The sequence below is a fragment of the Protomyctophum bolini genome (genome assembly GCF_963924005.1).
Source record: "Protomyctophum bolini genome assembly, chromosome: 2".
NCBI lineage: Eukaryota > Metazoa > Chordata > Actinopteri > Myctophiformes > Myctophidae > Protomyctophum > Protomyctophum bolini.
Genome location: NC_137863.1, coordinates 37,399,773 through 37,422,966, shown reverse-complemented (window position 1 = coordinate 37,422,966; position 23,194 = coordinate 37,399,773). Strand labels below are relative to the sequence as shown.

The 23,194-nt window shown below is 41.1% G+C and overlaps 2 protein-coding genes across 2 annotated transcripts; both read left to right on the top strand.

Annotated features, from left to right (window-relative positions):
• The first annotated feature begins 125 nt into the window (after positions 1-125).
• On the top strand, positions 126-3,003 carry LOC308324316 (tumor suppressor candidate 2-like). Its single transcript, XM_080776347.1, has 4 exons — positions 126-312; positions 1,772-2,007; positions 2,370-2,490; positions 2,719-3,003. Exons 2-4 carry the CDS (start codon positions 1,859-1,861, stop codon positions 2,782-2,784), a joined length of 336 nt encoding a protein of 111 aa, XP_080632473.1. The 5' UTR covers positions 126-312; positions 1,772-1,858; the 3' UTR covers positions 2,785-3,003.
• An 8,109-nt stretch (positions 3,004-11,112) lies between these two features.
• Positions 11,113-23,090, top strand: hyal2a (hyaluronidase 2a). The gene is made up of 9 exons (XM_080790720.1): positions 11,113-11,321; positions 11,994-12,966; positions 13,681-13,770; positions 16,708-17,098; positions 19,527-19,646; positions 20,005-20,903; positions 20,999-21,088; positions 21,199-21,544; positions 21,694-23,090. Exons 2-8 carry the CDS (start codon positions 12,040-12,042, stop codon positions 21,523-21,525), a joined length of 2,844 nt encoding a protein of 947 aa, XP_080646846.1. The 5' UTR covers positions 11,113-11,321; positions 11,994-12,039; the 3' UTR covers positions 21,526-21,544; positions 21,694-23,090.
• Positions 23,091-23,194: the final 104 nt, after the last annotated feature.

Below are 23,194 nucleotides of genomic sequence, written 5' to 3'. Positions count from 1 at the left end.
CCATATATGCAGCTATATATTATTGATATGACTTGTCACTGTGTCTTTAAGACATATCCGTGGCGTTGAAAAAAAGAACAGGTCATTACGATGCGACCTGGATGCGACGCGTAAATCTGTTTTTTGCAAGCGACACCGTCGCACTTCGCTGTATATACTCAGCTTTTTTTTTTACCGTTATGTTTAGCTGTCAGGCTGATCATCAAGGACGCGTTGTAACGTTATAACAACACATCAGAATAAGCGAACTGCTAACATCTTCACTCAAGAGCGATGTTTCCATTTCCATAGATGGAGGACCAACATGATCATGTATGTTTATTTTTTGTTGACTTGACACCACTTGACTACCCTCTTCTTCTAGCATTAGCCACATTAGCTAAACGTCAATGCACGCTTCCAGACCGTAACATCTATTTTGTGCTTTGACATTAGTCGTAATGTGCGACAACACAAAAATAAAATACTTTAAGATGTAAATACATAATCTTTAATCAAGCTAAAGTTATACTTTAGCCAGACAGACGTTTGCTGTCCAGCCTTGTTTACCGTTAGCTAGCGCGACGTATGCTAATGTCATCAACCATATGACTAGCTCAAAACGGTGTTTTTATTTTGTTGTGTATTATTCTTATTAATATTATGGTTAGCAAACGGTGTTGATCTGTCTTATAAAGCATTGCTGGGTAATAATGAGTGGTTATTGACCCAGGTTATCCGATTGTTTCAGTCCTGCCTGTCCTGCAGTCAGTTGTAATTACAAGTCAAATGCATTGTTGATGGCAACTGAATAGTGAATGATGAGAGCTGAGCTGTTGTGTTTACTGTCTCGACTGGAGATGTGTGAGACGATACAATACATTGAGATACATTGAGTCTAGGGTGCATGCAACGTTACCTTTTGCTTTGCTAATGTGGCTACTTCCCTGGGGTCCTAGCCTGGGGTGATATAAACATGACAGTGCATTTGCATTAGCAATGGCAACATTGCAGTTGCTTTGCATTACGTCCCTGTGGCGAACTGAAGTTTACATAGCGGTTAACCGTTACATATGGTGATTTGGTGATGTAGTGGTTCTCTTCTCAAACGGTTTAATGTAGGACGCCCAAATACATATGTGACTGCAGACCCCCAGTTACAGGGGTTTATATGTAACATCCTATATAAGGCAAGATTTTCATTATGCTTTATGTAGCATGTGACATGTCAAACTAAGGGGTTTTCATTATTCTGAATCCATTTCAAGCATTAATTTTGCACATAAAACACTCCTTGGGCTTGGGCTAAAACGGCCATCACCACTTGCCCAAATGTGCCTAAATTCCCCAAAATGTACTGACCACATTTGTGATTTGCAATGGGCGTTTTTAGCCTAAGGAGGGTTTTTTGTGCAAAACCAATGCTTGGAATGGATTCAGAATCTTGAAAACCCCCTAGTACCTAGTTTGACATGTCACGTGATACTTAAAGCATAATGAAATGTTGACATTTTTTCCTTATGTCAATGGTATGGTCACATATAAACCCCTATAAAAAAATTGCTCAATACCGACAGCCGGTCAGCAAGTGGATTCATGAATGTATGTATATAGACAATATTTTAGGCCAATAGAAAAAACGATACACCAAATGTCCCACCCCACAACACCGGCTGCCGGACTATGGGCTCTAAACATCAGTTTCTTTGCATTGGCTACTTCCTTGTGGTGATCTAATTGTGGACTAACTAACCCCCAACAACTTTATTTGGTATTATTTCATTTGTTTCAGATCCAAACATTTGTGAAGCAGCAGGACCGCCTGGCTACTTCACATCCAAACCTTTGAGTAAACAGTGACTATGACCCATCTGTAAAGATGGGAGGAAGTGGGTCTAAAGCCAAAGGTGTCTGGCCTTTCTCAGGCTCTGGAGCTGCTGGCGAATCATCCAGTGACGGGAATGAGCAGTCTGTGACTCGACTCAAAGGCTGCCGAAATGCAACACCATTTGTTTTCACTAGAAGAAGGTGACTAATGGACACGGAATGATCAATGACCAATTTCACTTTCAATCTTAGCGCTAACTTCATTTTGATTAAAAAAAAATCTGCCTATGCCTAATCTTGCGTAGCCAGACGATCCGAGATCTCCACCTACTGACATGATTGTTGACATCTAAATTCAATGTCTGCATTTCTGCATCGCCTTAGTATTATGATTTGTTTTAAAAGCAGTAAGCTTTGTAAGCTGGCGTTCTCTCGCTGCTGTTCTAGCCATTACATTGAATTTAGATGTCACCAGACATGTAGGTGGACTCTCTTAAGTTGTGAGACTAGCCTATGTCTTGTCTATTAACCTGCCATTGTGTTGTTGTTCTTTCTCTCTATAGCTCTTTGTACTATGATGAGGATGGTGATCTTGCCCATGAATTCTACGAAGAGACCATGGTGACAAAAAATGGCAAGAGAAAGTCCAAGCTTAAGAGGATTCAGAAGAATTTAATTCCTCAGGTGAGTTTCTTTTTAGAGAAATATTAATCATGTTGTTAATTAGGATGAAGCCACATGTATACTCTGCATTGCGACTTGCCAAAAAGAACATATCTTTGTAGATCTGTACTTTTTGGCAAGTGACACCGTTGCTGATGGAGTATAAATTCAAAACAGTTCTGACACCAATCAGTGGTTATTTAGGAGGGGGAAAAAAATCACAATTAATGTGACTATTGTTATTTTCAGGGAATCGTGAGGCTCGACTACCCTTGTATCCATGTAGATTTCCCTGTTGTCCTCTGTGAGATGTGAAACATTGGTCTCTGGTCGACAACCATGAATACAGATACAGGTCTGTATGGCGAATGGCGAGTCATCTTGGTTCCACTCAGACTCTGAACACCTGAGAAGAAGGAGACATGCTCCAGTCTAGTGTGTACACATTTATTCACTTTAACCCTAGTGTCTCTATTTTGGATATGTCATAGGTGAAAATTTTCAAAAAATCCCCCCAAATTTCAAGATTAAAAATCCCCCCAAATTTCAAGATCCAAAAATGGTGGTTAACAACTTATTTTCCATCCCAGTAGTGTACACAGTATAGGATATAACAAGCTTGGGTAATCACAGGAATCACACTTTTTTGGGGGGATCCTTTCAACAGTTCTCAGTCGTTTAACCTATCGTTACATTGTGTGTAGCGCACTACCAGAGCCAAGACTAAAATACTTAACATAAAATCAAAGCAATCAGATATTCTCGCAATAGTATGCTAGTTTTTCTTTTGACCATCAAAATATGTGTGGGCTGTGGGGCACGGAAATTGCTAAAATCCTTTGGTGTGCTGTTTTGCTAAAGACTGGAGCATATGCCAATGACCGACAGAGACAATTTGGATTAAAGCTAAATAAATGTGATTTAGTAAAAATGTGAACATATTTGAATATTAACACGATTAGAAGATGTCCTGTTGACTTAAGTTCAGTCAATTAGAATTTTACAGAGATTGAGAAAGATTTGTTTTTCACAGGAAGTCTTAGAGCATACATCAAGATAATTGTCTTTTCCTCATTGTGCGAGTTTTTCGCATGAAAAATATATCCTTGAAGTGAAAAGACTTTAACAGTTCTGCCCCTGTGAAATGTAGAGAAGAGTGTTTGCTTTTGTGTCAGTGTATACATGCGTGCATGTAAGGTTGAAAGGTGTAAGAAAGAAAGATGGAGAATGTAGTGTTGGAGTAATGAAGGGTTGTGAAACTCCTTGTATATACAGTCGTTGTAATATATTATCGTGTCTAAGTCTGTCTCTGTCCTTGGAGGTCAGACCTGCACTAGTGAACATATGATGTACATAATTTCAGATCTTTGAGTTGGAAATACTTGAATAAATGCTTTACTGTGCTAAATTTGTTGAGTAAAAAGGTGTCTGCTTCACTATCCCAGCACACATATTGTTGTTTGTTTATCAGATTCTTCTTCTGTTGTTTTGATTTGAAGGAAATGGTTAAAGAACGATGCTTAATACTTCTCTTTACACGATAGCAACATTTAAATTTGGTAAAAAATATTTGTACAAACTATTATTTTAATCATTGTTTATCATTATGTACTCAAATATTGACATGACATCACTTATAAAAGCGCTAATGGGATTAATCAGAGGATTAGCAACTTGAGAAATATTTTCACATATTTCTTGGGATCTTCATTGAAAATAGCTGATCTGCAAGCTCACTACTAGATTGTAGTAGTAGGATTACAATTATACTAATAGTGATATATAAATAAAATCATGACCAGCTAGACACCCAATTAAGATAGAAACCTCATAGATTATATAAATGTGTATGTGGCTTAATTACATGACCAGTGCTTGGCTGTTATGCATCCAAGGTTCTGTGCGCAGTCAGCCATGCACATTTGCTTGATACTTGATTGTTTGATAGAAAGTCCAGACAATAAAATCCTTCCTTCTAAAGTCCTTCTGTTATGGCACAAGTATGAACCGAGCAAATCTGCACGTGTAATAGCATGAAAAAGTCACTGTTTTGTGTCTCTCCTACTTGCCCCACAACAAGGACGCGGGGCTGGAAGTGACAAATGTTTAGGCTCCTTTTTGGGATGTTTTGCTGGGCCCTATAGGAACAAGGCTTTATTTTGATAAGCGTGAATCCATAAGACTAGACATTTTGTTTGAACACCTGTCCTCTAGGTGGCAGCAGTGCTCTGTTCAATATATTGTGGATAGGAGTAAAGGACCATAATTTGTTCTAACTCAAGTGCAGTAACATTATTAAGTACATCTCAGTGACATCACAAAGATGTACTTCGTAATGTTACTGATCACGTTTCAGACCTCCAGTTCTAGGCAACACAGAATGGGGGGACCTTTTTTAAATAATTATACATACAATATACTGTACATTGTGTACGGTATGGTCTTGATAATGATTAAAAGTACACAAGAGAAAATGATCCCAGAAGACAAAGATAGTTGTAAGAAAGGGCTGCATCTGGTGTGATAAAATTGATTGTCCTAGTTTGTGGTGGTCTGAAAGTCAGATTTACACTTGCGATGAAAATCATGTGGCAAAATAGCCTATGTACAACCTCAACAAGTTGCACCCGCCATACGTTACTACTTGTGAGCTTGTAGGTCTGCTATTTTAGGCACACAACACCGTTGTAAGATGTATCATAAAACAGGCATAATGGTTTAGATCACAGTGTGTTTCAATGTGTTGCTGACATCAGTCAACATAAGGAATGGGTTGGATTTTCGTATGCAGACGTTGTCTGGTCTCTGTATGGTGTGGAATGTGGTTTGAGGTCCAGAGGTCAGTCACTTTGATGTATTTACTCCCCATTGCTCTTTGATGTTAAGTGCAGGACCATGTCTGTTTTTCAAAAAGATGGGGAGCTTGTTATATAATGTATGAGCTTCATGCCTTTAGCAGTGTGTAATATGTACTCAAGTTAACGACACAATGTAGGCCAATGGCATGGCCAGACTAACATCAATGTGTAGATATTAGTCTGGAACTTCAGTGTGGAAGATTTATTTCCAAGGGTCGGTTACAAACACATTCCAATGTCACAGCAAATAAGTCTCACTTTGAATAGTGGGCTCTGATTGGTCACCCCACAACTCTGGGGTGAGCGAAATGTAATTCAAACTGAGATCAATCTCCCCAGGGATTTTTGCCCCTTGTGGCAGATTTGTCTGGTTTCAAGGAGGAATGCACTTCAGAATCATTTTCTGTCTTGCTATAAATAAGTAGATTGACACAATGATACAGATCTTGTGCAACTGGGGGCTTTGTAGTCGAAAGCATCTGTTTTAAAACAACAGGCCAGAACCATTTGGATCATAATGAAGAAGATGGACATTATGGTGAGGGCTCAATATTGATGGAAAGGAAAAAAACTTTGAACATGTATATCTCATGAACCATTCGACCGTTGGCAATGACACTTTGATACACATATGTGTCTCCTCATGCCGAACAACTTTTGTGTTCTGACTTTTGACCTCTGACCTTTAGATCACCTGCCATTTTGAATTATATGAGAAACAGTTAAAATGTCTCCTCCCAGGATCTTTGATCAAAATGCACAAACACGTCTACACGTGAACTTTGGACCTATACGGACAATAAATCGTAGTAATTTCTTTTTAAGTGAAAAAAGTTTTTATGAGCCAATGAAAATTGCTGTTTTGTGAAAGTTCTTCTTCTGCCTCTAATACATACATGCAGCGTCATATGCTTACAGTATGTCAGTTTACAGTGTAGTAGAGGGTCATGCCAAATTGCACTGGAGGCAGTCTTACTCCAATTGGCCAAAGGGGGGCGCTATGGCAATTATTTGAAAATGAAACCTTTGAATAACACAACATGGCATTTCACTGACTTTCTTAAAGCTCAAAACTGGATTCACAATGGATTTCTAAATCTGTTTGATTCTGTTCACAGCAAGTTATAATTAAAGTTTCAGCAGAAAATACAATACAGTGGAAATTATACTTTGAAATTGAGAAATGCAGTTCTTATTGTTCTGGACCTTCAAAATTGTGATCAGTTAATATTTCAGAAAATACAATACTTACACACAATGCTTAATCACAGAATATGATATATACCTGAGAGAGAGAGGGGTAAGGGAAATTAGAAGGGGTATTTATTATTTATTTACCAATCCCTTTCAAGATACATTATCTGTGTTTATAAATGTACAGCAGAAGCACATTAAAATATCCCTTGTACATTTGATGAATTATGTGAACCAACTATATAGTAAACATGAGGATATTGCTTGTTTGGGGGATGCTTGTTTGGGTTGGAAAATTAGATATACAGTACGGTAATGTATGTTCAACAAACAAACATACAAAAGGGACAGCCCATAAAGTTTCTTAATCTGAGAAACCTTAATTTTAGAACACATTCACAATGGTCCGTCTGTAACATAATTGTGGAAGAAGGTAGGAAGTCCGCACACCGTTCTTTAAGCTACCATCAATTTTATTATAGGAATCAGGAATCAACGTTTCGACCCCTCCGGGTCTTCATCAGGAATGAGTATACAACAAAGTAGGCGTGTTTTATATTCAACCAATAAATATGGAATAGTCTAGGGTGGGCTGAAACAATGGTGCAATCAGCACACCCTAGACTATTCCATATTTATTGGTTCTACAATTGGCCTTAGTGCCTTAATATAAAAAAAAATCTACTTGACTATGCTCTACAAATGTATGTTAGCTTATGTCAGTAGATGTGTGTGTGTGTGTGTGTGTGTGTGTGGGGGGGGGGGGGGATGTCTTGACTACTCTGATTACATTCATTGCAAAGACAGCTTGTCGACCTGTATATAAAACACACCCCACTAGACACGGTCACCATCTTCAATAATAAATGATTGAAGATAAATACATTTAGAGTCAGACCAGATAATGGATCAATTTTTTTTTAACAATGGTCACAAATTCCACAAATTCCTGGCAGAGTATGTTTCTGTCTAACTTATCAACTCTGTCTGCATATGGCAGACAGTACCATTGTTTAGTCTTTACTGTGGATTGTAGCCCTGTTTTCAGTAGCCTCAGGGCCAGGCACTAATGTTGCTCGGCCTTTGCAGAGGAAGCGGAAACCACCAACATCAAACTGACCTGAGGTAACAATCTTCACACGTCAAGTGTGCATTATACAACCAATCATAAGCAAGAATATAATCATGTGATCACAGTACGATGGAATGTCTCTATAAGCAGAAGTCACTACTGAGATCAGTCTATGTACTGTACTCACTGTACAGTAGCAGTGTGTTAACAACGTCATTGCTATCAGAACAGCAGAGTGTTGTGCTCTCTTCCTTGTACAATGGTTACACTAGCACTAATCTCTCAAGAAGAGATGATTTATTTTTTACAGAATGGGTTCTCAGATTGCACTAGCATAGTCAGCAACATATTGTACATTGAGTACAGAGAAAAAAGGTTTAAGCATTAAACAACTTAAGTAAAAAAACTTTCAAGGTGACAGAATAAACTGCTTATTCTAACAAAACTGCTTGTAGCCTAATGATTCTGCATCCAAAGACTTCATTAGAGTGTCCGGCATCCGCCCTTGAGACTGGGAGGTTGGGGTTCAATCCCCGGCCGGACGTCATACCAAAGACTATAAACATTGAACACAATGCCTCCCTACCTGGCATCAATGGTTGGATTGTAAATTCCTGTGACATACCAGCATCATGTCCAGGGGGTTTAATTGTTCATCATGCTATCTCACGCCATGGAAACAGAAGATAGTCTTCTGACCTATGGGCCTCATGGCTCTGGGACCATTGGTTCCCAACTTCCTGAGAGCATATGCCTTTCATGCGGAAGGTTGTGGGTTCGAACCCTGCCTGGGGTCGATGTCAGCGAGGGCATGCGGTCGCAACGGGTTCCTAACGCCAAATCAAATGGGTCCAGATCTGAGTCTCCTGAGGAGGCACGTCTGAAGCCTGTCCTGGATGGAGTATCCGGACGTAAAAACAAATCCTAAGTAATAAAGTGTAAAACCGAAATGCCTAGACACAGCATCAGTAGCCTATACACAGACATTGGTCTGTGGTACCAATTTACAGTTAGGCTGGTAGCCCAAACGTCCCATAATCCTCGAAGAGGCTGTTCGCAAAATGAGGTGACAGGGTGTGTTTTCAGTTTCCCTCCCATTGTTTTCGCTTCCTGATGGCGTCGACCGTCCGACCGCCACTGATGTAATGTTCTGGAATCAGAGGTCAAAGGAAAGCAAAATCTACAGGAAACTGTCCATTTCTTTGTTTGCATGCCGCCATTTCATTCACACAAGCATATACACACATTATATTTTCCTGCAATGCACAGAGAGGCAGCAGACTGATGACACTGCAGGCAGGTGAGTCAGCATAGTTTGGTGAACAAACAGTGGAACAGCCACTGACACAGGAAGACAGTTCACTTCCAGACCTCCATTGACCACCCAGCAAGCTCTTGACATCCTTTCAAGGAAAAGTACATCTAAGCTTTTTGAAAAACTGCTACTAAACCACATGAACCCTATAGTAGGCTATCTGTATTCTGGGGCGAACATTCAGAGAACATTTGAGAGCTACTGTAACAGAGCTTATAGATTGGCTATTGTATTTTCTATGGGTTTTGGGCCCTGGGTGACCCTGGTCATTTATTTTATTATTATTTTTAATTTATGAAACCCATTCATGATCTAGAATCTAGATTCTATATAGAGTCTAGATAGAAATGAGAGTCCAGGCTTCCTTACCCTGTGATAGACCAATACAACACACATATCCCATCTTTTGAATATAATTCAAAATATGGGGTTTTGTTTGATCCTACTTGAATGTATTTACAAACTACAAAGTATGAGGAGACTTTCTTACAACATTGTGAGAAACAGCAGAAACTCCCTAGTGGCATGGCGATTACCTGATTACCTTCTTGACTCATGTCACGCTCATGTCATGACTCTCATTACCTCTTTGATGTGCTTGTTGGGATGAGGAGCACATTCAGCGACAGACTCATCCCCCCCTCTCTGCCACAACACAAAGTGACTTGGACAGTCCTTTGTGCCAGTAGCAATCATGCACACAACCAAGCCTGACCCCCCATATGTTCTTCTCTTTGTTCTAGAGACTCTGGCACACTTGCTCATGGACTGCAGTGGTTCTCAAACATTTGATTTCCATAACTCTGAGAGTGTGCAAATACATTTGTACGGTCTCATATTTGGATTTTGGACCCCATTTTGAGAACCACTGGACTATACTGTGATGTACACTATAGAACCAATTAAATTCAAAGGAGATGATGGGGTCATAGAGTGCAACATACTTTTCAATAGTAGGCCTATAAGCTAAACCGTCCTATACTGAGTTCAGTCTTACTGTTGCTGCTCTACAAGGAGGTACTTCGTAAAAAAGCTGTCAAGATAGCAAACGACCCCTCTCATCCACTCTGCAGGGAGTTTCAAACTACTTCCCTCTGGTAGACGGTACAAAGTACCAAAAGCTAACCGTAACATTTTTTTAAATTCCTTCATACCAAAATTAATGCCATTAAGGCACTAAATGATACCATGTCTGGCTAGATTTTTTGTTTTTCCAATATATTTGCCACTGTTGTCCTGCACTTTTTTGCCATGAGAAAATAATTGTGTAAGTGTTGTTGCTGTTGTTGTAACAGTTTTTTTTTTTTTTTTTTTTTTTTACTGTTGAGACCGAAGACAAATTTCCACACGTGTACAATGAATGAAACTAACTACGGTAACTAACTAACCCCAGAATTTCCCCACAGAGATCTTATCAGTAAGGTTTATCTAATCAACTGTCATCATTCACATCTATAGAGCCCAGTCCTCACTGTGTTTTATCTGCTGTTACAGGCTACTTGGCACCATAACTGCATGTGGTTCCTTCCTTCAATGAGCCAGTGGCCGTCATCACGTGCAGACAGTGACATCTGCATGCCAGATGGCTTTTTTGCCCTGTCCGAGGTGTATTTTAAGTCTGCCAATGCCTCTGATCCAGTTCATTAACATAATGTAGGTTTTGTGTTATGTGAAAGTTCACACTTCACAGTTGTTCTTCACAGTTGTTCTTTACAATCTGTTTGACACTTGAACCACTGAGAAGAGAAATGCATGGTTCCTTCAACACATACAAAAAAACATAATGATTTGTAATTAATCTTAAATGTACGCCATGCTAGGGGTGGTTGTGTAGTGCAGCTAGGGCCTTATTTTTAGGGCCATGGCATGCCTGGCAATGACCTATGAATCTTGACATTGCAATGAATGCTTCAGAACAGTGTATCTGTTTCACGGCAGTGGGCAAACTTCTTGGGACCGGGCCGTCTCATTCCTTGTTGGAAGGGACATGTGAAAACCATTTAAGTCAGACGAAGACCAATAAAGCGACAAAATTACCACTAATCAACTTAATAAACAGAGTTATAGAAAACGTGGGGCTTAAAACGCAAGTTGGTCAAAGAAATAAGACCCGCCTTCAGTGTGAAGTAGTTTAGATGTCGCCACTCCCCCCTCTCACAGTGAATGGAACATCCTGAAGTGGTTTGGCAGTCGGGGAACTGACAACAGCGCAGGGGGTAACGTACCGCTACACAGCGGCCAAGTGGGACAACTTACAACACTAGTTGCAATCTTCTCTCCGTTGTTCATTTATTATTACGCAAAAAAGTTCCGTCCATTTTTGTACACTGCCAGTTTGTTTTGAAGAAAACACAAAACGTGGCTTGAACTTTCAGACTACTTTTTGGAATGCTTCCTCAGTCTACCAATAAAGGTAAGTTTTGTTCGCTTGTTGAGAGCTCTTTTTACTGTTACTTTTTGTTGTGCAAAACAAACTAAAGTCCTTCTAAAAATAATGCATCAAGCATGTCAGGAAAATACAGGATACATAAATGATTTTGATCATATTCACTTATTACTTTATAAGGAACAGTGATTCAAATACAAACTACTTTGATCACGAAGTAAATAGTTTATAGTGGAGCAGAGCGTGGCGCTTCCAATTCACACTGAGGTCACCATAGTAATTATACACAAGAGCCCTCAGCCTGGTGGTAATGTACAATGCATTGCATAAGTGTCCACAAATAGCATTTAAATACAATTTATCTGCCCTCCCAAAACTAGTCTCCATTCGTTTTGAGACACTTTCATTGTCAGTGAAAATCACACTAGGTTGGTTAATCATAGGCATAGCTATGTATGTACTACTTGTAGTCATTTCTATTAAGGCATACAGCATGCCATACTTTATTTTTGACTGGATTATTAACCACTATCTATGTTGTAATAAGCATGCATACACTGTAGGCTTGATTAATCATTTATGTTATGACAAATTCTATTCCTATTCTATTCTATTTTAACTGGATTATCTACCGTATATTGTATTGAGCACTTTTTATAAGGCAGCCATCCAACTGCATTAAAATGTCCCTCTTTCCAGGAGAGCAGAGAGTGAAGGTCCTTTCTGTAAATAAACACCAGAAGACATGTCCTGGTCTCAGCCTGACTGCACAGTCCTGCTGCTGCTTGTGCTGCTGTGGGACTGCCTCTGTGCTTCGGAACTGAAGCCAACGAGATGGCCCCTCTATTCTCAAAAGCCCCTGATCCTGGCCTGGAATGCCCCGACAGAGGACTGCGGCCCGCGTCATGGCATTCGTTTTCAATTGGAACAGTTCCAGATTGTTGCCTCACCCAACGAGGGCTTTGTTAAGCAAAACCTCACCATCTTCTATAAGGACCGCTTGGGTAAGTATCCCTACTATACACAAGGTGGCGTTCCGGTGAACGGTGGCCTGCCACAGGTAGCCAGTCTCGCCGAGCACCTGGAGAAGATGCCAGAAGGTGTACATAGGTACATACGTGAAAAAGGGGCCAAAGGCCTGGCTGTTATTGACTGGGAAGAGTGGCGCCCACTCTGGATACGCAACTGGGACACCAAAGACATATACCGCAGTCAGTCACGCGAGTTGGTGAGCCGAAAGAACCGGACCTTGCCCATAGAGTATGTGTCAAGATTGGCCATGCAGGAGTTTGAGATGTCGGCTCGGAAATTCATGCTCGAGACTCTGAAATACGCCAAAAACCTCAGGCCCAACCAGCTGTGGGGGTTCTACCTGTTCCCAGACTGTTACAATCACGACTACCTGCGCATTCTGGAGAACTACACAGGCCGTTGTCCTGACGTGGAGGTGGTCCGCAATGATCAGCTGAAATGGCTGTGGACTGAGAGCACCGCCCTATTCCCGTCCATCTACATGGGCACAGTGCTGCGGTCCTCGCCCTCCGGACGGCAGTTTGTCCGGAACCGCGTGAAGGAGGGGATGCGTCTGGCATCGTCAGGGCATGGGCTGGCACGTCCTGTCTTTGTGTACACCCGGCCCACCTATGACAAATCCCTGGAAGTGCTGACGGAGGTGAGGGACCCTTAAGTCTACAGATGGCACTGTCATTGACAGGACATGTCATTATAGTCTAAGCATTAAAAAAAAGAATTAGCTGTAGCACAAGCACAATGAATGTTGTTCATGTTGTAATGAGTGTTGTAAGCTTGTACAGCTTGTAGGCTATTTTAGCTATTTTAGAAATAGTGGTGATGAGACTTGAAGAAGATTTGAAAAAACTTAAATTTTCTTTTTTGTACTGGTCATGAATTATGCTGTACATTTTCAAAGTACCGTATGCATTATATTAAGAAGAAGAAAAAACTATCCGCAAGGTCCTATGGGGTAACTCAGGATATTACTTTTTTTTTCTTCAACACTTTCTTCTATTGAGCTGAGCACTCAGTCACAGTGTAGGTGGCTCAACTATTCAACACTCCCTTCTCTGTCTCTCTCTTTCTGTTCAGCATTATGCTGTCTCCTTACTTTCCCTTATCTATAACCACAGTCCTTTCCTGTTCTTTTTAGCAGACCCACATCCCAATACTCTTTGTATGTATGGGGGCAGGATGGGTGTTGGTTGAGTTTACAGACCTCGCGGGTGCCCTATAGAGTATTATGGCGGAATGAGCGGATAACAGCTGATAACTTAACAGAGGCTTATGTTGCACTAACTTTATGACCCCCATCATCTGTGACATTGACGTTCACAGTGATTTTATGCATGTGTGCACTTTCTCTTTACAGACAGATCTGGTCTCCACCATTGGGGAGAGTGTGTCTTTGGGCGCTGCTGGCATTATCCTTTGGGGAGAAGCAGCTTATGCTAGCAGCAATGTAAGTAGGCACACACCTTGTTGGTGAAACCACATAATCAACCACTCAAAGCTCGATATATTGATGTCAATGGTGATGTGGTGGTGCGTATATGAAGGCATACGCCGGCCCTATACCAACTTCCTTTTCAGTGGGCGTTGTATATACTCACTTCTAGTGTGTGCAGACATCTGTTTTAGCCTTGTCACAAACATGCACTATCAATACATGCCACGCGTTCGACCATGTCATCTCTGCCCAGTGGAAAAGGCAAGAAAACAGCCTGCATTTTCTTGCTCTGCTTCACACACACAGACACACAGACACACACAGTCACACACACAGTTGCCCAAATGTAGCCACCCCGCCCACCGATTGAGCTTCCTTTTTCCATCTCTCCGTAGTATGATTTGGCTTCAATTTGTTCAGAACGGCCAAAAAACACCCCCAAAGAAATGTTGTTTGGAAATATGTAGCATTTGAGGTGAATTAACACGGAAAGGCAAAGGATTCCAACAAGCAATGCTACAGAACTTTACCAACCAAGGCTGTTAACATAATAAATCTGGACACTCTTTTGAACCTGGACTAATAATGATGATGATGATTATAGCAAAAACTGACAGCAGAGCAACCACCTTATGTTTTGTCTGTCATTTTCTCTATTATGTTTCTGTGCTGGTGACAATATCTCCTTTGGGAACTAATAGTAAATAAATTATCATCAAAACTACCTCAAAACAACTATACACTGCACACGTTTTTCCCAGTCATGATATAGACTACAGACATTCTTATATAGTTATGTTTATCTTCAAGTATCCAAATTTGTTACACTCTCAACTTATTTTGTGTATTCAATATTGACATTGTTCAAGGTATCTCTTTTTTTATTTTTGTAGGCAAAGCATATCAAATGTGTGGGTAATCCAGTTTAAGTGAATATAAATAAATGCAAAGGCTCCATTACAAACAGCCAATGAGGTGTTGATGTTCACATGCGTTACCTCATTATGGGACCATTATGAAGCAAATTTTAGCCGTAGCCGAAAAGTAACCTTTCAAACAACGCTGGCCTATAGTATACAGTACTTTTGAGAAACGTGTTACTTTTTGAGTACACTATCACTTTAAGTTGGCCAATATGATAGTTTCAGTGTGTGTCACTGTTTCTGAGAATTATTTCTCATGTTTACGCATTGGTCACCTTGCAATACCACCTCTGCTTGTAGATCTGCAAGTTTGCCTGGTATGACATTTCCAGAATAGGGTTCATGTGGTTAAGGGCTACATTACAGTAAAGTAAAGTCATAATGTGACATTTTCTGAATGTATTTGACTAACTGTTCTAGTTGAGTGAAATGAAGAACAAATTCTTATATTCTCTATTTGGTCATCATATCCACATAACTAATTTCTCACAATGTTCCTGTCTATATACAGTATGTCCCGAACCACACCCTAACCCTCTTTTCCAAAATATTGTCACTATCAATATTGAGGTATTTGATTGTGTGTAAATCATCCATCTCTATCTTAAAAATGTATTTAGCAGATTAACATCTCACATGACATTTTGATCCTTATGGGTCAATTGGCTTGAGTTAAAGACACCCCCTTGGTAAAATGCCAATTTTATCCAGTGAGGAATGAGAACTATTACTACAGAATACAAGATAAACAAGTGAAGTGAGGACGGGACGGGACGGGTTACGGATTTGTCTCCAAATCAGTACAATTCAGTAACGAAGAAATGAAGCTGATAAAGCATCTCAACCAGGCATGACTGAACTACCAGGCACGCCTGGTCGAAAGAGATAAGGAATTACTTCATCTGTAGTAAATTACCACATAGAATTTGGCTGTCTGCAATGGTGTGGCTTTACATTGCATGACAGGGCATGTATTCATGGGGTTCTCTCTCCTGATTGGATACAATTGGTATCCCAACCTGAAAATGTATTTCATGTTTACTAAAGAGCTGGAGAGATGGGCCCTGCTACTGAACAGATATAGCAATGGTTACTATTGGAATATAGAGCTTTGACTTTTGATTACAAGACAAAACAAAACATTTGTTGAAAAGATTTGGTGAAGAGGGAAAAAAGAAGCAGATCATGTATAGAGTCAAGTATATAGGTGGTTTATTTTGAGTGTACAAATGGAACCAAAGGATAATGATAATGAGCTTCATTTATAAAGCACATTTCCAAACAAGGTTACGAACTGCTTTAAAACATAAAAAAGTGAGGGTCGCTCTTATCATCTTGCAACGTCGAGGAGGGAATTCTCCTTTGAACGGTGTCAAAACAAACATTAAATTCTCTTTAATGTTAATGGGATTTAATGTTTGTGTTAGGGACAAAACAAACATTAATTTCTCTTCATTGTCAACATTGAACTAAAAAGAGGCGCCCCTCACAAATACAGAGTAAAAATCAAAGGATACAATAAACATCAATAAAAACAAATGGCATCAATTTAAAATTTCTGTATCCGTTCTGTGTTTCATAAATGCTTTACTACATTTACAAGTTACAATAGACTGGTATGTAGCAGACGATCGACTGCAATGTTAATAATCACATACGGTATAATAGAATGCAGAGAGAACAGTTTAGTCACGTGCCTAAAGACCATTATGCTAGCATCTGTCTAAATAACATAAATACATTTTTAACTTTTGTGGTCAAGAAAAATACAAACCTAAAGCCCAAACAGCACCAATCATTCGCCATGCAACTACTTGCAACATGCAACTACGGTACTTGCAACCATTATCCCCAATGGCAGTTGCAAGGATTGGTGCATTGTGGCAAGAGGTCACAGGAAGAGTGAAGTGCTAGGGGGGGCGTAATGCCATAATGACTACATCCCCCCGTGGGATCAATAAAGGCCTGCATGTCTCTCTTAAGTGGGTAATAATGACTGTCTATTTGGGTTTCGTCTCTCCTCCAGGTCAGCTGCTACAACCTCAACGAGTATCTGCAGGGCTCTCTGGGCAAATACCTGCTCAACGTCTCCACGGCAGCGGAGCTATGCAGCCAGACACTGTGCGGCAATCACGGCCGCTGCCTGCGCAGACACGCAGACACCGACGTCTACCTGCACCTGGACCCCCTCACGCACAGCATCGTCAGCCAGGGCAGGAAGTGGACGGTCACCGGAGAGCTGGCCGGGGACGGCAAGAAGCGCTTCCACGCCGCGTTCCAGTGTCAGTGCTACAGCGGCTACCAAGGGGAGCACTGCGCTCTGACGGACCCGCTGCAGCAGAGAGGCCTCGCTTCCCGACCGCTGGCCTCCGTCCTGGTGCAATGTGTGATCTTGGTGCTGTTTGCTCTCCTCTTTTGTTGACCCATTAAGACCCGCGGCCATAAATCTAACAGTCTATGTTGATATATCAGTGGTTCTCAAACCTTTTTTATGTCAAGGACTCCAAACATTAAATGTATTTGCCCACTGACCCCCATCTCAAAATATTTTGTCCCAGGGACCCCCAGAAGCAAAGATTTGAGTTTAAAGTGTGTATATATATATATATATATATATATATATATATATATATATATATATATATATATATAAGATTAGCACAAGATTAGCACAAATTGTCACAATGAATATTTTTAGCAGATCTACAAGCTCATAGCGCGGCACAGAGTCCGCTATCTGCTATTTTTTAATAGCCAAAGTATAAAACAATGCTTTTTAGCTCAAATCTAAAATGACACAGATGCTTTCCCGGTTTTAATGGGTTAACCACTAGTGTCCCCTATCCTGGAGGCGAAAATAGTCAATCTACAAGCTCACAATGGGTTGCGTCGTGACATGTTATGAGCCTGTAGATCAGCTACTTTTGGCGATGAGATTTGAGTGTGTAGACTGTAGAGGGAAAAAGGAGCCTGGGGGGACTTCGGTCAACTAAATAATATAGGGTCAACATACTAATACATAGACATAGCAGTAGTCATATAATTATATGTCAAAGCCTAGCCCCTTCCTCAACCCCTTTTTTCTTTATTTAATTTTTTAAAGTTTTGTGCGTGTTTGTGTGTGCTTCTTTGTTCTTTTGATTGCTGTAGTGTAAAGGTTAGCATTTCTACGGATGGCAAGAAGTGATTTTTTTCCTATTTTCTTTTTTTTCAGAGAAACACTGTGGAAACTGCAGAGCTAGGGTTGTTTATGTGTGTTAATTTTTTCACATGATGGAGGGCTGGCTGGAAATAACTTTGTTTACATTTTGCTCTCTGTCTCCGCTTCCTTCCTCCTCTATCGTGTCATATTCCCATGATTTGCATAGGGGACATCACGTCTTGTGGAGATGTGACATTATGACAAACGAGAATTATGTAGGTCAGTATAACTGTGCTGAAATGGAAATGATGCACTTGATTCTGGGAATAGCACAAAGGTAACTTTAGTGCCTTACCTCTTCTTCCATGACCTCCAAATGACATCTGATGTTTTATTATCGAGGTAAATACTATTTATTTGAATGTACTTTTTTTTAAAGTGTTTTCTTTTCTACAAGATTGTCATTATTGTATATCTGAACCATGACTACTACACTCAAAGAAGTTTAAATACACGACACAACACCAAACCGCTCCATTCATTCATCTTTCTCTCTCTCTCTCGCCCCTACTTTTGGCAGCACTTTTACTGGAAATGCTCAAGCATTTCAGTCTTGACTGTAAAGAACAAAATGGTGACACTTTTTGTGTTTTATGATTTTTCTCTTACTATGATCTTTTTTTTATCAAACTGTTTGCCAAGAATAAATGTAATTATGTTTGTTCAGCTTAGTGTCAACTTTTGTTTTACTCAGCACAGCAGCACACAGGGAAATTGTGTGTGTGTGTGTGTGTGTGTGTGTGTGTGTGTGTGTGTGTGTGTGTGTGTGTGTGTGTGCGTGCGTGCGTGCGTGCGTGCGTGTGTGTGTGTGTGTGTGTGTGTGTGTGTGTCAGAGAACATGGAAGACCAGAGGCCATGACATTGGGAGCACATGACTCCCACATATTGTGATGGATAGATTTACACACAGGACAAGTCTTTGTAGTACAGAGCTGAAAATATCCATAGTTTAAAGATATAGGTTGCCAGTTGCAATTCTTGGTGGTAGTATAGACAATAATGAGTCACATTGAGTTCATCACTACTGAAGGCTATTGTGCTGCATGTATAGGTTAGAAATAGTTTCTCCACGATCACATTGGTTCTTTTGAGAAGAAAACACATGTTGTCACAAAGGGGAGGCAGTTCGCTTCTCCTCAGGGAGAAACACATGTTGCCTGCTGCAGCCCCATAACCCCCTCCCCTTGTAATTGCAGGGTGCCTTAAAGCCATAAGTTATTTTCAACTCCTTTTAAGACCTGCAGCATGACTTACATTCAAATTTCAGGCCGGACAACTCATTATGGTTGCTTCACAAACGTTTAGAGTACCCAATTCATATACTATATTGAGGACGAAGTTCTTGGCGGAATAATTATGGACAGTTTTCTTTCCTTGATAATTATGTGTATTTAACTTAGAAAACCATAGAAAACCATTGCCGTTAAAACGTGGTGTGGTATCCAGGGTCAATGAGATATTGGTCATACATGGGGTATTGAATGAACATTTTTTATAAAGTACCTGCCTTTAAAATCGGCTGTACCTGGAAGTACCTATAGGGGGCGGCCTCGCCCTCTTGGTTGGTCATGGGAACTCCTCACTAGTTTCCTTTGCTTCCTTCCTTCCCCTTTCGGGTGAAATGTTGTGATCACGAGACTCAGGGACTGGCAGTGGTTACAGTTGTGATGTAGGCTACTCTAGTAACTCTATTCATTCAGATGACAGTTCACTGTACAGCCACAGTGTTATACGCACGCAGTCAGCTGCTCTTACTGCTATGGGTAAGTTGAGCTCATGCTTACATGCAATCAATCATGACATAAATTACCATTGGAAATCTGGGAGAGTCTGGGGAAAATGACGTTCAGAGAAAAATAGCACATATCTATAACATCACGCTGGTGTACAACTTATAATGGCCATCATGTATGACTACATGGCTCATATAAAAAAGGGAAATGGCATACTTCCCATTTTATTCTCTGCTCAAAATGGTACTTCAAAATAAATAGTTTGTTTGTGAGGGAACGGGGGAGGGTGGGGTATAATTATGTAGGGTTGTTTGTCTATCAAAAATGAAAATCCTATAAATAAAGTTATAAAAAAATAAAATTAAATATTTTGTGTCCATTTGTGCAGGTCCATTTGAGGTTGTGCTGTGTTTAAATGTGATGAGTCTTGTTGTTGGGCTGCAGCATGCCTCATCATCAGTCTTCACCCAGATGCCCTTCCTCAGCGTATGGAATGCCCCCACTGCTCGTTGCCATTCTCTGTATGGCGTGGATCTGGACTTGGGGATGTTCAGCATCGTCCACAACCAGAACCAAAGCTTCATGGGCGACAACATAACCATCTTTTACTCCGACAAAATGGGCCTGTATCCCAGCTACTCCCAAGGCACACCTGTTAACGGTGGAGTGCCACAGAATGCCAGTCTAGATGGGCATCTCCGCGTGGCCGTTGATGACATCCGCGCTGATATTCCTGAACGTGACTTTCAGGGTCTGGGCATAATAGACTGGGAAAGCTGGAGACCAGTATGGGTGAGAAACTGGGACAGCAAGCAGGTGTACTGGGAGGCGTCCAAGGCACTCGTGAGGTCCAGGCACCCAGACTGGAGTCCTGCTCAAATAGAGGCGGTTGCCCGTAAGGAGTTTGAGGAAGCTGCGAGGGAGTTCATGGCAGAGACACTAGCACTGGGGCGGAGGGAGAGACCCCAGGGCTTGTGGGGTTACTACGGCTTTCCCAGCTGCTACAATTACTTCAGTAACAAAACTGTCAACTACACTGGTGAGTGTCCTCCTTTGGAGATAGAGAGGAACAATGAGCTATTCTGGCTTTGGAACATCTCCTCTGCTCTGTACCCCGATATCTACCTCAGCCTGGACCAGCGTGGGTTTGGCAAAGATGTCCTCCTGTTTACACACCACCGCATCATGGAGGCCATGAGAGTGGGTTCACAGGTGACACCCGTAACTCCACCTGTGTTTCCGTATTCTCGCATCGTCTACACGTACTCATTAGACTTCCTCTCTCAGGCAAGTTGTAGTTGTTTTAGTTGCAACATATCAATGTGGGATTGCCATAACAGTGAGTTCATAATCTCTCTACCTTTTTTATCTGTTTATTGTAGGAGCACTTGGTCTATACCATCGGTGAGAGTGCTGCTTTAGGATCTGCAGGGATAGTACTCTGGGGAGACAACACCTATGCCAAATCTAAGGTAAGGGGAGATAGCCATGTTTCATGAAGTCACCTGTAAATGACTTGCATTAAAAGCAGGTATTCATTTTGTTTGGCTTGTCCCTTGTGTATTATCTCCTCCTAACGTAGGCTTCTTGCGACGCAGTCAAGGGCTACATTGACGAGACCCTGGGCCGTTACCTGGTAAATGTGACATCTGCAGCCACGCTTTGCAGCCAGACATTGTGCTCTTCTAGGGGGAGATGTCAAAGGACAGACCCTAAGTCTCGAGCCTACCTCCACCTTGACCCGACTACTTGGAAAGTGATGGCTGAGAAGAAACCAGAAGGAGGCAACAACTACAGAGTCCTTGGACAGATGAGCAGACATCAGGCTCTGGACATGAAGTCCCAGTTTAAATGCCAGTGTTACCCTGGCTGGATGGGTGAGAGTTGCTCGAGCCCAAAGCAGGGATGACATTTCTGAAGGGTGCAAGGTTAGTGAGCAATTATACAAATTATACAATTATGCATAGAAAACCATTCCGGTTATAACTTGGTGTGGTATCAGGGTCAATGAGACATTGGCTATGGGGGATTGAACATTTGTATTTATTGACAGTGTCTTTTTAAATGTATTTTACAGACATAGACACTACCTCAGAGGACCTATAGCGGGCGGTTGACCACATCCTCTTTTTGTTGATCAAGGGAAGTCCTCTTCCATTGCTGCTTCTCCCTTTGGTGAATATGATCATGAGACTTCCGTTGAATAATATGATCATGACATTTCCCTTGCGTTCTGATGACAGTTCGCAACACACCCAGTCATCTGCTTTGACCACTTGAACCCCAGCGTTCCTATTCTGGGGGTCACATTCGCCAGAAATAACAGATTGTGAGATTGGCTATTTTCGACGTTGATGTAGAGGGGAAAAAAGAGGGCACCAAGTACAGTGCCAACTCAGGTCTATTTACGGTTAAAGTGTTATGTTCCCATTGCAGAATCTTTATTCGTGGTATAATGTTTCTAGCCGGGATGCTCTTTCTCAGAACTTACTCGGCGGCTGTGGCTCAGGAGGTAGAGCAGGTCGTCCAATGATCCCTGGGTCGGCGGTTCGAATCCCGGCTCCTCCTGTTCACATGTCGAAGTGTCCTTGGGCAAGACACTGAACCCTACATTGCCTCCAATGAGTTGGTCGGTGTGAGCTTGCCACCATTGGTGTGTGAATGTGGGAAGTGAGGACGCTTGCGTCGACTGTTCGCCGCTTCACCTCATGTATGAATGAATGAACCATTGTAAAATTGTAAAGAGTGCTATAAAAATGCATTATTATTATTATTACTCAGTCAAATTCCACTATACAGATGGTATTAATCATATCATAATGTGCTAACATCTCTTCTCATGAAAACTACAAAATGAGGGAGTGAGCATGAATTAAACCATTTCCCTCACTTACTTACACATGCAAACGGGTGATGTGACAATAAAGCTGATTCTAATATGTTGTGACCTTGGTGTACTTGTGAAGTAGACCACTTCAGGCTTATCGCCCAGAGCATGTAACTTTGCCTACCCTTGCACTTGATATCTGAATCACCCGACATTAGGGAACATTACATTAGCCTGTTGTTGATACAACAGGCTAATCTACATTAGCCTGTTGTTGATCACTTTCAAAGCTAGATCCCGACTTGCTCCATCTTACATTTCTGACTTACTTGACCCCTACGAGCCAGCTCGCGAGCTACGCTCATCCGGCTGTAGGCGACCGGGCATTCGCTATCCGTGCACCGTCTCTCTGGAATGCCTTGCCCCTAGAGATCAGGCTTGCCGAGTCTGTGCCCCGTTTTAAATCACTCCTTAAGACTCATTTTTACAAAGCTGCCTTCAACCCCCTACCCATGTGATTTTTTTATTGATTTCTTCTGTTGTTGTTGTGATTTTGTGCATTATTGACAATGTATTTTATTCTATTGTGTGCCTCCTTGCTATGTCTTTATATATGTTTCTCTGTTAAAGCACTTTGTGACTGGTTCTTAAAAGGTGCTATACAAATAAAGCTTTATTATTACTATTTTTATTATATGTGTGGGGCGTGTGGTTTTCACACCACTGAAGGTTACATGAGACATTGTGCTGT

Bases quoted from the DNA above. Each gene is read 5' to 3' on its own strand.
- LOC308324316 (XM_080776347.1), top strand. From the start codon at position 1,859: ATGGGAGGAAGTGGGTCTAAAGCCAAAGGTGTCTGGCCTTTCTCAGGC. The intron at 2,008-2,369 runs GTGACTAATGGA...TTCTCTCTATAG, and splicing joins TTTGTTTTCACTAGAAGAAG to CTCTTTGTACTATGATGAGG. The intron at 2,491-2,718 runs GTGAGTTTCTTT...TGTTATTTTCAG, and splicing joins AGAAGAATTTAATTCCTCAG to GGAATCGTGAGGCTCGACTA.
- hyal2a (XM_080790720.1), top strand. From the start codon at position 12,040: ATGTCCTGGTCTCAGCCTGACTGCACAGTCCTGCTGCTGCTTGTGCTG. The intron at 12,967-13,680 runs GTGAGGGACCCT...TTCTCTTTACAG, and splicing joins CCCTGGAAGTGCTGACGGAG to ACAGATCTGGTCTCCACCAT. The intron at 17,099-19,526 runs GTTGACCCATTA...CACGAGACTCAG, and splicing joins GCTGTTTGCTCTCCTCTTTT to GGACTGGCAGTGGTTACAGT.